Raw genomic sequence first — 18,473 nt, 5'->3', positions numbered from 1 at the left:
TAATTATTTATATTAACAATCATTATTTATAGTATTAAGTATTTATAGTAATAATTTTCTTTGAATAAATATATATGTATATAACTGCAGGTGAGTAATAATTATTTATATTAACAATCATTCATAGTATTAAGTATTCATAGTAATAATTTCTTTGAATAAATATATATGTATGTAACTGCAGGTGAGTAATAATGATTTATATGAACAATCATTATTTATAGTATTAATAAGTATTTATAGTAATAATTTCTTTGAATAAATATATATGTATATAACTGCAGGTGAGTAATAATTATTTGTAGTACCAATCTTGAGTGGATAAAATATTTGATATATATATATATATATCTGTCTAGTTTGAGTAACAATGTCCGCAGAGGTGGTGGCGAGTTCATGGTTCAAATCCCAGCCAGAACAGGGCAGGTGAACATTAACATCCTAACTCGAGCAAACAATGTCAACTTGCTTTCTTTCCTTCTTTGAATGTTGTCTGTCTGTCCTAAAACCACATCAGTAATGAAACACTCATTCATAGGACTTTAAACAGCTGGCCTAATCCCTTCAAGCCACGCCCCCTTCAGGCCCCGCCCCTCACTTTGGTGTCAAATGACTTCAGAAAGCACATGCAGTCTCTCACGAGAGGAAGAGAAGTTGTGTGTTTGTGGTGATGTTTGCCTCGGTTTTGCTGTCGGCCGTGGCAGGCCTGCTGGTGGTCTTGTCCTGGGTCTACTGCACCAAGCCCTACCTGGCCTGCGACCTCAGGTACACCTTGGCTGCCCTGCGAGTGGCCTCCAGGATGAGGAAGTTGAGCAGCAGCAAAAGGTTTCACAGCATCTTGGACACATTCCTTGACCACGTGGCCAAAGACCCGCACAAGAAGTTCCTGCGGTTCCAGGACAGAAGTTGGAGCTACCAAGAAGCCGACCAGGAGAGCAACAAAGTGGCTTGGGTGTTGAGCTCCTTGTTGCAGGAAGGACAAAGTGCGGCATTGTTGATGAGCAACGAGCCAAACTTTGTGTTTGTCTGGTTGGCGCTCAGCAAACTCGGGTGTTGTTGTGCGCTCCTCAACTCCAACATCAGGTCCAAGTCTCTGCTGCATTGTTTCTCCTGCTGTGATGCCAAAGTTCTGCTGGTGGGAGCCGGTAAGAACTCTACTGTGCCACATTTGTCCTGATCTTTGGACTTACTGACATATGAGTTGGGAAATTGTGTTAGATGTAAATATAAACAGAATACAATGATTTGCAAATCCTTTTCAAGCCATATTCAGTTGAATATGCTACAAAGACAACATATTTGATGTTCAAACTCATAAACTTTTTTATTTCTTGCAAATAATCATTAACTTAGAATTTCATGGCTGCAACACGTGCCAAAGTAGTTGGGAAAGGGCATGTTCACCACTGTGTTACATCACCTTTTCTTTTAACAACGTTTGGGAACTGAGGAAACTAATTGTTGAAGCTTTGAAAGTGGAATTCTTTCCCATTCTTGTTTTATGTAGAGCTTCAGTCCTTCAACAGTCCGGGGTCTCCGCTGTCCTATTTTACGCTTCATAATGCGCCACACATTTTCCATGGGAGACAGGTCTGGACTGCAGGCAAGCCAGGAAAGTACCTGCACTCTTTTACTACGAAGCCACGCTGTTGTAACACGTGGCTTGGCATTGTCTTGCTGAAATAAGCAGGGGCGTCCATGATAACGTTGCTCTAAAACCCGTATGTACCTTTCAGCATTAATGGTGCCTTCACAGATGTGTAAGTTACCCATGCCTTGGGCACTAATGCACCCCCATACCATCACACATGCTGGCTTTTACACTTTGCGTGGATAACAGTCTTGATGGTTCGCTTCCCCTTTGGTCCGGATGACACCATGTCAAATATTTCCAAAAACAATTTGAAATGTGGACTCGTCAGACCACAAAACACTTTTCCACTTTGCATCAGTCCATCTTAGATGATCTCGGGCCCAGAGAAGCCGGCGGCGTTTCTGGATGTTGTTGATATATGGCTTCGGCTTTGCATAGTAGAGCTTTAACTTGCACTTACAGATATAGCGACCAACTGTATTTAGTGACAGTGGTTTTCTGAAGTGTACTGAGCCCATGTGGTGATATCCTCTAGAGATTGATGTGGGTTTTTGATACAGTGCAGTCTGAGGGATGGAAGGTCACGGTCATTCAATGTTGGTTTCCGGCCATGCCGCTTACGTGGAGTGATTTCTCCAGATTCTCTGAACCTTTTGATGATATTATGGAGCGTGGATGTTGAAATCCCTAAATCTCTTGCAATTGCACTTTGAGAAAGGTTGTTCTTAAACTGTTTGACTATTTGCTCACGCAGTTGTGGACAAAGGGGTGTACCTCGCCCCATCCTTTCTTGTGAAAGACTGAGCATTTTTTGGGAAGCTGTTTTTATAGCCAATCATGGCACCCACCTGTTCCCAATTAGCCTGCACACCTGTGGGATGTTCCATATAGGTGTTTGATGAGCATTCCTCAACTTTATCAGTATTTATTGCCACGTTTCCCAACTTCTTTGTCACATGTTGCTGGCATCAAATTGTAAAGTTAATGATTATTTGCAGAAAAAAATGTTTATGAGTTTGAACATCAAATATGTTGTCTTTGTAGCATATTCAACTGAATATGGCTTGAAAAGGATTTGCAAATCATTGTATTCTGTTTATATTTACATCTAACACAATTTCCCAACTCCTATGGAAACAGGGTTTGTAGATCCTTCACCTGCTGCTGTCCCGGTAGTGCCTTCTCATTCGCTGTAAACAAGGTCCACTGTGACATTCTTGAACACTCCGGGAGTTTCCGAGTGATAAATGAGCAGCGGATTCACATAATTAGCATTAGCACAAGCTAGCAGTGTGAAGAGATCTCTGGTGTATCAGAAAAGTCCATATAGTCCCAGACTTCTCTAAAAAAGCAAGGGGGGACTGGGTCTGTGGGAGAGGACTGGTTTGTCAACTATTCCTGTAGGCTTAGGCATGGACCCAGGCTCTAAGTGAACAAAGACAGGTGAGTGTCAGGTTCAAACACCAAACTATCTATTAAATAAAGACAAGAAGCAAGGAATCAAACAGAGACTGGATTCAATTTAGCTCATGAGGAGAGCGCGTCGACCTGCACCCTCGTAAAGTGTCGTCCCACGTTTTGATGAAAGGGTTCTATGCCTCCTCCTTTATTTGAGCCTTTTCTGATTACATAGCTGCAGCAGTTTCGAAGGGGAAGGGGGTCATAAACTTCTGCCGCACTCGGTCATAAACAGTTCAAAGAAAAGGTGTTTGGAGCGCTGTCAGGTTTAACCCCTCTTTGCTTTGTAGACCTCGGGTCATGACAAGGTCTTCCTGTGGCTGTCCAAAAGATCAAAGAAACCGACACCTCCAACTTCTATACCTTTATTCTGACAGTGTTGATGTTGTGTGACTTCTTTATTCTGACAGTGTTGATGTTGTGTGACTTCTTTATTCTGACAGTGTTGATGTTGTGTGACTTCTTTATTCTGACAGTGTTGATGTTGTGTGACTTCTTTATTCTGACAGTGTTGATGTTGTGTGACTTCTTTATTCTGACAGTGTTGATGTTGTGTGACAACTTCTTTATTCTGACAGTGTTGATGTTGTGTGACAACTTCTTTATTCTGTCAGTGTTGATGTTGTGTGACAACTTCTTTATTCTGACAGTGTTGATGTTGTGTGACAACTTCTTTATTCTGACAGTGTTGATGTTGTGTGACAACTTCTTTATTCTGACAGTGTTGATGTTGTGTGACAACTTCTTTATTCTGACAGTGTTGATGTGTGACAGCTTCTTTATTCTGACAGTGTTGATGTTGTGTGACCACTTCTTTATTCTGACAGTGTTGATGTTGTGTGACAACTTCTTTATTCTGACAGTGTTGATGTTGTGTGACAGCTTTTTTATTCTGACAGTGTTGATGTTGTGTGACTTCTTTATTCTGACAGTGTTGATGTTGTGTGACAACTTCTTTATTCTGACAGTGTTGATGTTGTGTGACAACTTCTTTATTCTGACAGTGTTGATGTTGTGTGACTTCTTTATTCTGACAGTGTTGATGTTGTGTGACAACTTCTTTATTCTGACAGTGTTGATGTTGTGTGACAACTTCTTTATTCTGACAGTGTTGATGTTGTGTGACAACTTCTTTATTCTGACAGTGTTGATGTTGTGTGACTTCTTTATTCTGACAGTGTTGATGTTGTGTGACAACTTCTTTATTCTGACAGTGTTGATCTTGTGTGACAACTTCTTTATTCTGACAGTGTTGATGTTGTGTGACAACTTCTTTATTCTGACAGTGTTGATGTTGTGTGACAACTTCTTTATTCTGACAGTGTTGATGTTGTGTGACAACTTCTTTATTCTGACAGTGTTGATGTTGTGTGACTTCTTTATTCTGACAGTGTTGATGTTGTGTGACTTCTTTATTCTGACAGTGTTGATGTTGTGTGACAACTTTATTCTGACAGTGTTGATGTTGTGTGACAACTTCTTTATTCTGACAGTGTTGATGTTGTGTGACTTCTTTATTCTGACAGTGTTGATGTTGTGTGACAACTTCTTTATTCTGACAGTGTTGATGTTGTGTGACTGCTTCTTTATTCTGACAGTGTTGATGTTGTGTTACAACTTCTTTATTCTCACAGTGTTGATGTTGTGTGACAACTTCTTTATTCTGACAGTGTTGATGTTGTGTGACAACTTCTTTATTCTGACAGTGTTGATGTTGTGTGACTTCTTTATTCTGACAGTGTTGATGTTGTGTGACAACTTCTTTATTCTGACAGTGTTGATGTTGTGTGACAACTTTATTCTGACAGTGTTGATGTTGTGTGACAACTTCTTTATTCTGACAGTGTTGATGTTGTGTGACTTCTTTATTCTGACAGTGTTGATGTTGTGTGACAACTTCTTTATTCTGACAGTGTTGATGTTGTGTGACTTCTTCTTTATTCTGACAGTGTTGATGTTGTGTGACAACTTCTTTATTCTGACAGTGTTGATGTTGTGAGACAACTTCTTTATTCTGATAGTGTTGATGTTGTGTGACAACTTCTTTATTCTGACAGTGTTGATGTTGTGTGACAACTTCTTTATTCTGACAGTGTTGATGTTGTGTGACAACTTCTTTATTCTGACAGTGTTGATGTTGTGTGACAACTTCGTTATTCTGACAGTGTTGATGTTGTGTGACTTCTTTATTCTGACAGTGTTGATGTTGTGTGACAACTTCTTTATTCTGACAGTGTTGATGTTGTGTGACAACTTCTTTATTCTGACAGTGTTGATGTTGTGTGACAACTTCTTTATTCTGACAGTGTTGATGTTGTGTGACAACTTCTTTATTCTGACAGTGTTGATGTTGTGTTACAACTTCTTTATTCTGACAGTGTTGATGTTGTGTGACAACTTCTTTATTCTGACAGTGTTGATGTTGTGTGACAACTTCTTTATTCTGACAGTGTTGATGTTGTGTGACAACTTCTTTATTCTGACAGTGTTGATGTTGTGTGACAACTTCTTTATTCTGACAGTGTTGATGATGTGTGACAACTTCTTTATTCTGACAGTGTTGATGTTGTGTGACAACTTCTTTATTCTGACAGTGTTGATGTTGTGTGACAACTTCTTTATTCTGACAGTGTTGATGTTGTGTGACCACTTCTTTATTCTGACAGTGTTGATGTTGTGTGACCACTTCTTTATTCTGACAGTGTTGATGTTGTGTGACAACTTCTTTATTCTGACAGTGTTGATGTTGTGTGACAACTTCTTTATTCTGACAGTGTTGATGTTGTGTGACAACTTCTTTATTCTGACAGTGTTGATGTTGTGTTACAACTTCTTTATTCTGTCAGTGTTGATGTTGTGTGACAACTTCTTTATTCTGACAGTGTTGATGTTGTGTGACAACTTTATTCTGACAGTGTTGATGTTGTGTGACAACTTCTTTATTCTGACAGTGTTGATGTTGTGTGACAACTTCTTTATTCTGACAGTGTTGATGTTGTGTGACTTCTTTATTCTGACAGTGTTGATGTTGTGTGACAACTTCTTTATTCTGACAGTGTTGATCTTGTGTGACAACTTCTTTATTCTGACAGTGTTGATGTTGTGTGACAACTTCTTTATTCTGACAGTGTTGATGTTGTGTGACAACTTCTTTATTCTGACAGTGTTGATGTTGTGTGACTTCTTTATTCTGACAGTGTTGATGTTGTGTGACTTCTTTATTCTGACAGTGTTGATGTTGTGTGACAACTTTATTCTGACAGTGTTTATGTTGTGTGACAACTTTATTCTGACAGTGTTGATGTTGTGTGACTTCTTTATTCTGACAGTGTTGATGTTGTGTGACAACTTCTTTATTCTGACAGTGTTGATGTTGTGTGACAACTTCTTTATTCTGACAGTGTTGATGTTGTGTTACAACTTCTTTATTCTCACAGTGTTGATGTTGTGTGACAACTTCTTTATTCTGACAGTGTTGATGTTGTGTGACAACTTCTTTATTCTGACAGTGTTGATGTTGTGTGACTTCTTTATTCTGACAGTGTTGATGTTGTGTGACAACTTCTTTATTCTGACAGTGTTGATGTTGTGTGACAACTTTATTCTGACAGTGTTGATGTTGTGTGACAACTTCTTTATTCTGACAGTGTTGATGTTGTGTGACTTCTTTATTCTGACAGTGTTGATGTTGTGTGACAACTTCTTTATTCTGACAGTGTTGATGTTGTGTGACTTCTTCTTTATTCTGACAGTGTTGATGTTGTGTGACAACTTCTTTATTCTGACAGTGTTGATGTTGTGTGACAACGTCTTTATTCTGATAGTGTTGATGTTGTGTGACAACTTCTTTATTCTGACAGTGTTGATGTTGTGTGACAACTTCTTTATTCTGACAGTGTTGATGTTGTGTGACAACTTCTTTATTCTGACAGTGTTGATGTTGTGTGACAACTTCTTTATTCTGACAGTGTTTATGTTGTGTGACTTCTTTATTCTGACAGTGTTGATGTTGTGTGACTTCTTTATTCTGACAGTGTTGATGTTGTGTGACTTCTTTATTCTGACAGTGTTGATGTTGTGTGACTTCTTTATTCTGACAGTGTTGATGTTGTGTGACAACTTCTTTATTCTGACAGTGTTGATGTTGTGTGACAACTTCTTTATTCTGTCAGTGTTGATGTTGTGTGACAACTTCTTTATTCTGACAGTGTTGATGTTGTGTGACAACTTCTTTATTCTGACAGTGTTGATGTTGTGTGACAACTTCTTTATTCTGACAGTGTTGATGTTGTGTGACAACTTCTTTATTCTGACAGTGTTGATGTGTGACAGCTTCTTTATTCTGACAGTGTTGATGTTGTGTGACTTCTTTATTCTGACAGTGTTGATGTTGTGTGACAACTTCTTTATTCTGACAGTGTTGATGTTGTGTGACAGCTTTTTTATTCTGACAGTGTTGATGTTGTGTGACTTCTTTATTCTGACAGTGTTGATGTTGTGTGACAACTTCTTTATTCTGACAGTGTTGATGTTGTGTGACAACTTCTTTATTCTGACAGTGTTGATGTTGTGTGACTTCTTTATTCTGACAGTGTTGATGTTGTGTGACAACTTCTTTATTCTGACAGTGTTGATGTTGTGTGACAACTTCTTTATTCTGACAGTGTTGATGTTGTGTGACAACTTCTTTATTCTGACAGTGTTGATGTTGTGTGACTTCTTTATTCTGACAGTGTTGATGTTGTGTGACAACTTCTTTATTCTGACAGTGTTGATCTTGTGTGACAACTTCTTTATTCTGACAGTGTTGATGTTGTGTGACAACTTCTTTATTCTGACAGTGTTGATGTTGTGTGACAACTTCTTTATTCTGACAGTGTTGATGTTGTGTGACAACTTCTTTATTCTGACAGTGTTGATGTTGTGTGACTTCTTTATTCTGACAGTGTTGATGTTGTGTGACTTCTTTATTCTGACAGTGTTGATGTTGTGTGACAACTTTATTCTGACAGTGTTGATGTTGTGTGACAACTTCTTTATTCTGACAGTGTTGATGTTGTGTGACTTCTTTATTCTGACAGTGTTGATGTTGTGTGACAACTTCTTTATTCTGACAGTGTTGATGTTGTGTGACTGCTTCTTTATTCTGACAGTGTTGATGTTGTGTTACAACTTCTTTATTCTCACAGTGTTGATGTTGTGTGACAACTTCTTTATTCTGACAGTGTTGATGTTGTGTGACAACTTCTTTATTCTGACAGTGTTGATGTTGTGTGACTTCTTTATTCTGACAGTGTTGATGTTGTGTGACAACTTCTTTATTCTGACAGTGTTGATGTTGTGTGACAACTTTATTCTGACAGTGTTGATGTTGTGTGACAACTTCTTTATTCTGACAGTGTTGATGTTGTGTGACTTCTTTATTCTGACAGTGTTGATGTTGTGTGACAACTTCTTTATTCTGACAGTGTTGATGTTGTGTGACTTCTTCTTTATTCTGACAGTGTTGATGTTGTGTGACAACTTCTTTATTCTGACAGTGTTGATGTTGTGAGACAACTTCTTTATTCTGATAGTGTTGATGTTGTGTGACAACTTCTTTATTCTGACAGTGTTGATGTTGTGTGACAACTTCTTTATTCTGACAGTGTTGATGTTGTGTGACAACTTCTTTATTCTGACAGTGTTGATGTTGTGTGACAACTTCGTTATTCTGACAGTGTTGATGTTGTGTGACTTCTTTATTCTGACAGTGTTGATGTTGTGTGACAACTTCTTTATTCTGACAGTGTTGATGTTGTGTGACAACTTCTTTATTCTGACAGTGTTGATGTTGTGTGACAACTTCTTTATTCTGACAGTGTTGATGTTGTGTGACAACTTCTTTATTCTGACAGTGTTGATGTTGTGTTACAACTTCTTTATTCTGACAGTGTTGATGTTGTGTGACAACTTCTTTATTCTGACAGTGTTGATGTTGTGTGACAACTTCTTTATTCTGACAGTGTTGATGCTGTGTGACAACTTCTTTATTCTGACAGTGTTGATGTTGTGTGACAACTTCTTTATTCTGACAGTGTTGATGATGTGTGACAACTTCTTTATTCTGACAGTGTTGATGTTGTGTGACAACTTCTTTATTCTGACAGTGTTGATGTTGTGTGACAACTTCTTTATTCTGACAGTGTTGATGTTGTGTGACCACTTCTTTATTCTGACAGTGTTGATGTTGTGTGACCACTTCTTTATTCTGACAGTGTTGATGTTGTGTGACAACTTCTTTATTCTGACAGTGTTGATGTTGTGTGACAACTTCTTTATTCTGACAGTGTTGATGTTGTGTGACAACTTCTTTATTCTGACAGTGTTGATGTTGTGTTACAACTTCTTTATTCTGTCAGTGTTGATGTTGTGTGACAACTTCTTTATTCTGACAGTGTTGATGTTGTGTGACAACTTTATTCTGACAGTGTTGATGTTGTGTGACAACTTCTTTATTCTGACAGTGTTGATGTTGTGTGACAACTTCTTTATTCTGACAGTGTTGATGTTGTGTGACTTCTTTATTCTGACAGTGTTGATGTTGTGTGACAACTTCTTTATTCTGACAGTGTTGATCTTGTGTGACAACTTCTTTATTCTGACAGTGTTGATGTTGTGTGACAACTTCTTTATTCTGACAGTGTTGATGTTGTGTGACAACTTCTTTATTCTGACAGTGTTGATGTTGTGTGACTTCTTTATTCTGACAGTGTTGATGTTGTGTGACTTCTTTATTCTGACAGTGTTGATGTTGTGTGACAACTTTATTCTGACAGTGTTTATGTTGTGTGACAACTTTATTCTGACAGTGTTGATGTTGTGTGACTTCTTTATTCTGACAGTGTTGATGTTGTGTGACAACTTCTTTATTCTGACAGTGTTGATGTTGTGTGACTTCTTCTTTATTCTGACAGTGTTGATGTTGTGTTACAACTTCTTTATTCTCACAGTGTTGATGTTGTGTGACAACTTCTTTATTCTGACAGTGTTGATGTTGTGTGACAACTTCTTTATTCTGACAGTGTTGATGTTGTGTGACTTCTTTATTCTGACAGTGTTGATGTTGTGTGACAACTTCTTTATTCTGACAGTGTTGATGTTGTGTGACAACTTTATTCTGACAGTGTTGATGTTGTGTGACAACTTCTTTATTCTGACAGTGTTGATGTTGTGTGACTTCTTTATTCTGACAGTGTTGATGTTGTGTGACAACTTCTTTATTCTGACAGTGTTGATGTTGTGTGACTTCTTCTTTATTCTGACAGTGTTGATGTTGTGTGACAACTTCTTTATTCTGACAGTGTTGATGTTGTGTGACAACGTCTTTATTCTGATAGTGTTGATGTTGTGTGACAACTTCTTTATTCTGACAGTGTTGATGTTGTGTGACAACTTCTTTATTCTGACAGTGTTGATGTTGTGTGACAACTTCTTTATTCTGACAGTGTTGATGTTGTGTGACAACTTCTTTATTCTGACAGTGTTTATGTTGTGTGACTTCTTTATTCTGACAGTGTTGATGTTGTGTGACAACTTCTTTATTCTGACAGTGTTGATGTTGTGTGACAACTTCTTTATTCTGACAGTGTTGATGTTGTGTGACAACTTCTTTATTCTGACAGTGTTGATGTTGTGTGACTTCTTTATTCTGACAGTGTTGATGTTGTGTGACAACTTCTTTATTCTGACAGTGTTGATGTTGTGTGACAACTTTATTCTGACAGTGTTGATGTTGTGTGACAACTTCTTTATTCTGACAGTGTTGATGTTGTGTGACAACTTCTTTATTCTGACAGTGTTGATGATGTGTGACAACTTCTTTATTCTGACAGTGTTGATGTTGTGTGACAACTTCTTTATTCTGACAGTGTTGATGTTGTGTGACAACTTCTTTATTCTGACAGTGTTGATGTTGTGTGACCACTTCTTTATTCTGACAGTGTTGATGTTGTGTGACCACTTCTTTATTCTGACAGTGTTGATGTTGTGTGACAACTTATTTATTCTGACAGTGTTGATGTTGTGTGACAACTTCTTTATTCTGACAGTGTTGATGTTGTGTGACAACTTCTTTATTCTGACAGTGTTGATGTTGTGTGACAACTTCTTTATTCTGACAGTGTTGATGTTGTGTGACAACTTCTTTATTCTGACAGTGTTGATGTTGTGTGACTTCTTTATTCTGACAGTGTTGATGTTGTGTGACAACTTCTTTATTCTGACAGTGTTGATCTTGTGTGACAACTTCTTTATTCTGACAGTGTTGATGTTGTGTGACAACTTCTTTATTCTGACAGTGTTGATGTTGTGTGACAACTTCTTTATTCTGACAGTGTTGATGTTGTGTGACTTCTTTATTCTGACAGTGTTGATGTTGTGTGACTTCTTTATTCTGACAGTGTTGATGTTGTGTGACAACTTTATTCTGACAGTGTTGATGTTGTGTGACAACTTCTTTATTCTGACAGTGTTGATGTTGTGTGACAACTTCTTTATTCTGACAGTGTTGATGTTGTGTGACAACTTCTTTATTCTGACAGTGTTGATGTTGTGTGACTTCTTTATTCTGACAGTGTTGATGTGTGACAGCTTCTTTATTCTGACAGTGTTGATGTTGTGTGACTTCTTTATTCTGACAGTGTTGATGTTGTGTGACAACTTCTTTATTCTGACAGTGTTGATGTTGTGTGACAGCTTTTTTATTCTGACAGTGTTGATGTTGTGTGACTTCTTTATTCTGACAGTGTTGATGTTGTGTGACAACTTCTTTATTCTGACAGTGTTGATGTTGTGTGACAACTTCTTTATTCTGACAGTGTTGATGTTGTGTGACTTCTTTATTCTGACAGTGTTGATGTTGTGTGACAACTTCTTTATTCTGACAGTGTTGATGTTGTGTGACAACTTCTTTATTCTGACAGTGTTGATGTTGTGTGACAACTTCTTTATTCTGACAGTGTTGATGTTGTGTGACTTCTTTATTCTGACAGTGTTGATGTTGTGTGACAACTTCTTTATTCTGACAGTGTTGATCTTGTGTGACAACTTCTTTATTCTGACAGTGTTGATGTTGTGTGACAACTTCTTTATTCTGACAGTGTTGATGTTGTGTGACAACTTCTTTATTCTGACAGTGTTGATGTTGTGTGACAACTTCTTTATTCTGACAGTGTTGATGTTGTGTGACTTCTTTATTCTGACAGTGTTGATGTTGTGTGACTTCTTTATTCTGACAGTGTTGATGTTGTGTGACAACTTTATTCTGACAGTGTTGATGTTGTGTGACAACTTCTTTATTCTGACAGTGTTGATGTTGTGTGACTTCTTTATTCTGACAGTGTTGATGTTGTGTGACAACTTCTTTATTCTGACAGTGTTGATGTTGTGTGACTGCTTCTTTATTCTGACAGTGTTGATGTTGTGTTACAACTTCTTTATTCTCACAGTGTTGATGTTGTGTGACAACTTCTTTATTCTGACAGTGTTGATGTTGTGTGACAACTTCTTTATTCTGACAGTGTTGATGTTGTGTGACTTCTTTATTCTGACAGTGTTGATGTTGTGTGACAACTTCTTTATTCTGACAGTGTTGATGTTGTGTGACAACTTTATTCTGACAGTGTTGATGTTGTGTGACAACTTCTTTATTCTGACAGTGTTGATGTTGTGTGACTTCTTTATTCTGACAGTGTTGATGTTGTGTGACAACTTCTTTATTCTGACAGTGTTGATGTTGTGTGACTTCTTCTTTATTCTGACAGTGTTGATGTTGTGTGACAACTTCTTTATTCTGACAGTGTTGATGTTGTGAGACAACTTCTTTATTCTGATAGTGTTGATGTTGTGTGACAACTTCTTTATTCTGACAGTGTTGATGTTGTGTGACAACTTCTTTATTCTGACAGTGTTGATGTTGTGTGACAACTTCTTTATTCTGACAGTGTTGATGTTGTGTGACAACTTCGTTATTCTGACAGTGTTGATGTTGTGTGACTTCTTTATTCTGACAGTGTTGATGTTGTTTGACAACTTCTTTATTCTGACAGTGTTGATGTTGTGTGACAACTTCTTTATTCTGACAGTGTTGATGTTGTGTGACAACTTCTTTATTCTGACAGTGTTGATGTTGTGTGACAACTTCTTTATTCTGACAGTGTTGATGTTGTGTTACAACTTCTTTATTCTGACAGTGTTGATGTTGTGTGACAACTTCTTTATTCTGACAGTGTTGATGTTGTGTGACAACTTCTTTATTCTGACAGTGTTGATGCTGTGTGACAACTTCTTTATTCTGACAGTGTTGATGTTGTGTGACAACTTCTTTATTCTGACAGTGTTGATGATGTGTGACAACTTCTTTATTCTGACAGTGTTGATGTTGTGTGACAACTTCTTTATTCTGACAGTGTTGATGTTGTGTGACAACTTCTTTATTCTGACAGTGTTGATGTTGTGTGACCACTTCTTTATTCTGACAGTGTTGATGTTGTGTGACAACTTCTTTATTCTGACAGTGTTGATGTTGTGTGACAACTTCTTTATTCTGACAGTGTTGATGTTGTGTGACAACTTCTTTATTCTGACAGTGTTGATGTTGTGTTACAACTTCTTTATTCTGTCAGTGTTGATGTTGTGTGACAACTTCTTTATTCTGACAGTGTTGATGTTGTGTGACAACTTTATTCTGACAGTGTTGATGTTGTGTGACAACTTCTTTATTCTGACAGTGTTGATGTTGTGTGACAACTTCTTTATTCTGACAGTGTTGATGTTGTGTGACTTCTTTATTCTGACAGTGTTGATGTTGTGTGACAACTTCTTTATTCTGACAGTGTTGATCTTGTGTGACAACTTCTTTATTCTGACAGTGTTGATGTTGTGTGACAACTTCTTTATTCTGACAGTGTTGATGTTGTGTGACAACTTCTTTATTCTGACAGTGTTGATGTTGTGTGACTTCTTTATTCTGACAGTGTTGATGTTGTGTGACTTCTTTATTCTGACAGTGTTGATGTTGTGTGACAACTTTATTCTGACAGTGTTTATGTTGTGTGACAACTTTATTCTGACAGTGTTGATGTTGTGTGACTTCTTTATTCTGACAGTGTTGATGTTGTGTGACAACTTCTTTATTCTGACAGTGTTGATGTTGTGTGACTTCTTCTTTATTCTGACAGTGTTGATGTTGTGTTACAACTTCTTTATTCTCACAGTGTTGATGTTGTGTGACAACTTCTTTATTCTGACAGTGTTGATGTTGTGTGACAACTTCTTTATTCTGACAGTGTTGATGTTGTGTGACTTCTTTATTCTGACAGTGTTGATGTTGTGTGACAACTTCTTTATTCTGACAGTGTTGATGTTGTGTGACAACTTTATTCTGACAGTGTTGATGTTGTGTGACAACTTCTTTATTCTGACAGTGTTGATGTTGTGTGACTTCTTTATTCTGACAGTGTTGATGTTGTGTGACAACTTCTTTATTCTGACAGTGTTGATGTTGTGTGACTTCTTCTTTATTCTGACAGTGTTGATGTTGTGTGACAACTTCTTTATTCTGACAGTGTTGATGTTGTGTGACAACGTCTTTATTCTGATAGTGTTGATGTTGTGTGACAACTTCTTTATTCTGACAGTGTTGATGTTGTGTGACAACTTCTTTATTCTGACAGTGTTGATGTTGTGTGACAACTTCTTTATTCTGACAGTGTTGATGTTGTGTGACAACTTCTTTATTCTGACAGTGTTTATGTTGTGTGACTTCTTTATTCTGACAGTGTTGATGTTGTGTGACAACTTCTTTATTCTGACAGTGTTGATGTTGTGTGACAACTTCTTTATTCTGACAGTGTTGATGTTGTGTGACAACTTCTTTATTCTGACAGTGTTGATGTTGTGTGACAACTTCTTTATTCTGACAGTGTTGATGTTGTGTGACTTCTTTATTCTGACAGTGTTGATGTTGTGTGACAACTTCTTTATTCTGACAGTGTTGATGTTGTGTGACAACTTTATTCTGACAGTGTTGATGTTGTGTGACAACTTCTTTATTCTGACAGTGTTGATGTTGTGTGACAACTTCTTTATTCTGACAGTGTTGATGATGTGTGACAACTTCTTTATTCTGACAGTGTTGATGTTGTGTGACAACTTCTTTATTCTGACAGTGTTGATGTTGTGTGACAACTTCTTTATTCTGACAGTGTTGATGTTGTGTGACCACTTCTTTATTCTGACAGTGTTGATGTTGTGTGACCACTTCTTTATTCTGACAGTGTTGATGTTGTGTGACAACTTATTTATTCTGACAGTGTTGATGTTGTGTGACAACTTCTTTATTCTGACAGTGTTGATGTTGTGTGACAACTTCTTTATTCTGACAGTGTTGATGTTGTGTGACAACTTCTTTATTCTGACAGTGTTGATGTTGTGTGACAACTTCTTTATTCTGACAGTGTTGATGTTGTGTGACTTCTTTATTCTGACAGTGTTGATGTTGTGTGACAACTTCTTTATTCTGACAGTGTTGATCTTGTGTGACAACTTCTTTATTCTGACAGTGTTGATGTTGTGTGACAACTTCTTTATTCTGACAGTGTTGATGTTGTGTGACAACTTCTTTATTCTGACAGTGTTGATGTTGTGTGACTTCTTTATTCTGACAGTGTTGATGTTGTGTGACTTCTTTATTCTGACAGTGTTGATGTTGTGTGACAACTTTATTCTGACAGTGTTGATGTTGTGTGACAACTTCTTTATTCTGACAGTGTTGATGTTGTGTGACTTCTTTATTCTGACAGTTTTGATGTTGTGTGACAACTTCTTTATTCTGACAGTGTTGATGTTGTGTGACTTCTTCTTTATTCTGACAGTGTTGATGGTGTGTTACAACTTCTTTATTCTCACAGTGTTGATGTTGTGTGACAACTTCTTTATTCTGACAGTGTTGATGTTGTGTGACAACTTCTTTATTCTGACAGTGTTGATGTTGTGTGACAACTTCTTTATTCTGACAGTGTTGATGTTGTGTGACAACTTCTTTATTCGGACAGTGTTGATGTTGTGTGACAACTTCTTTATTCGGACAGTGTTGATGTTGTGTGACAACTTCTTTATTCGGACAGTGTTGATGTTGTGTGACAACTTCTTTATTCTGACAGTGTTGATGTTGTGTGACTTCTTTATTCTGACAGTGTTGATGTTGTGTGACAACTTCTTTATTCTGACAGTGTTGATCTTGTGTGACAACTTCTTTATTCTGACAGTGTTGATGTTGTGTGACAACTTCTTTATTCTGACAGTGTTGATGTTGTGTGACAACTTCTTTATTCTGACAGTGTTGATGTTGTGTGACTTCTTTATTCTGACAGTGTTGATGTTGTGTGACTTCTTTATTCTGACAGTGTTGATGTTGTGTGACAACTTTATTCTGACAGTGTTGATGTTGTGTGACAACTTCTTTATTCTGACAGTGTTGATGTTGTGTGACTTCTTTATTCTGACAGTTTTGATGTTGTGTGACAACTTCTTTATTCTGACAGTGTTGATGTTGTGTGACTTCTTCTTTATTCTGACAGTGTTGATGTTGTGTTACAACTTCTTTATTCTCACAGTGTTGATGTTGTGTGACAACTTCTTTATTCTGACAGTGTTGATGTTGTGTGACAACTTCTTTATTCTGACAGTGTTGATGTTGTGTGACAACTTCTTTATTCTGACAGTGTTGATGTTGTGTGACAACTTCTTTATTCGGACAGTGTTGATGTTGTGTGACAACTTCTTTATTCGGACAGTGTTGATGTTGTGTGACAACTTCTTTATTCGGACAGTGTTGATGTTGTGTGACAACTTCTTTATTCTGACAGTGTTGATGTTGTGTGACAACTTCTTTATTCTGACAGTGTTGATGTTGTGTGACAACTTCTTTATTCTGACAGTGTTGATGTTGTGTGACAACTTCTTTATTCTGACAGTGTTGATGTTGTGTGACAACTTTATTCTGACAGTGTTGATGTTGTGTGACAACTTCTTTATTCTGACAGTGTTGATGTTGTGTGACAACTTCTTAATTCTGACAGTGTTGATGTTGTGTGACAACTTCTTTATTCTGACAGTGTTGATGTTGTGTGACAACTTCTTTATTCTGACAGTGTTGATGTTGTGTGACAACTTCTTTATTCTGACAGTGTTGATGTTGTGTTACAACTTCTTTATTCTGTCAGTGTTGATGTTGTGTGACAACTTCTTTATTCTGACAGTGTTGATGTTGTGTGACAACTTTATTCTGACAGTGTTGATGTTGTGTGACAACTTCTTTATTCTGACAGTGTTGATGTTGTGTGACAACTTCTTTATTCTGACAGTGTTGATGTTGTGTGACAACTTCTTTATTCTGACAGTGTTGATGTTGTGTGACAGCTTCTTTATTCTGACAGTGTTGATGTTGTGTGACTTCTTTATTCTGACAGTGTTGATGTTGGGTGACAACTTCTTTATTCTGACAGTGTTGATGTTGTGTGACAACTTCTTTATTCTGACAGTGTTGATGTTGTGTGACAACTTCTTTATTCTGACAGTGTTGATGTTGTGTGACAACTTCTTTATTCTGACAGTGTTGATGTTGTGTGACAGCTTCTTTATTCTGACAGTGTTGATGTTGTGTGACTTCTTTATTCTGACAGTGTTGATGTTGTGTGACAACTTCTTTATTCTGACAGTGTTGATGTTGTGGGACAACTTCTTTATTCTGACAGTGTTGATGTTGTGTGACAACTTCTTTATTCTGACAGTGTTGATGTTGTGTGACAACTTCTTTATTCTGACACTGTTGATGTTGTGTGACAACTTTATTCTGACAGTGTTGATGTTGTGTGACAACTTCTTTATTCTGACAGTGTTGATGTTGTGTGACAACTTCTTTATTCTGACAGTGTTGATATTGTGTGACAACTTCTTTATTCTGACAGTGTTGATATTGTGTGACAACTTCTTTATTCTGACAGTGTTCATGTTGTGTGACAACTTCTTTATTCTGACAGTGTTGATTTTGTGTGACAACTTCTTTATTCTGACAGTGTTGATGTTGTGTGACAACTTCTTTATTCTGACAGTGTTGATGTTGTGTGACAACTTCTTTATTCTGACAGTGTTGATGTTGTGTGACAACTTCTTTATTCTGACAGTGTTGATATTGTGTGACAACTTCTTTATTCTGACAGTGTTGATGTTGTGTGACAACTTTATTCTGACAGTGTTGATGTTGTGTGACAACTTCTTTATTCTGACAGTGTTGATGTTGTGTGACTTCTTTATTCTGACAGTGTTGATGTTGTGTGACAACGTCTTTATTCTGACAGTGTTGATGTTGTGTGACAACTTC

At 37.3% G+C, this 18,473-nt stretch overlaps 1 protein-coding gene across 1 annotated transcript in view; it reads left to right on the top strand.

The window, feature by feature from the left end:
• Window positions 1-609: 609 nt before the first annotated feature.
• LOC133543123 (long-chain fatty acid transport protein 2-like) overlaps window positions 610-18,473 on the top strand; it is a 45,285-nt gene continuing 27,421 nt past the window's right edge. The window contains exon 1 of the mRNA XM_061887578.1: window positions 610-1,145. Within this exon, the coding sequence (XP_061743562.1) occupies window positions 671-1,145 (475 nt within the window). The 5' untranslated portion in view covers window positions 610-670. The remainder of the gene's footprint in view (window positions 1,146-18,473) is intronic.

The sequence above is a fragment of the Nerophis ophidion genome, linkage group LG25 (assembly GCF_033978795.1).
Source record: "Nerophis ophidion isolate RoL-2023_Sa linkage group LG25, RoL_Noph_v1.0, whole genome shotgun sequence".
Lineage (NCBI taxonomy): Eukaryota > Metazoa > Chordata > Actinopteri > Syngnathiformes > Syngnathidae > Nerophis > Nerophis ophidion.
This window is presented reverse-complemented; position numbering and strand designations above follow the sequence as displayed.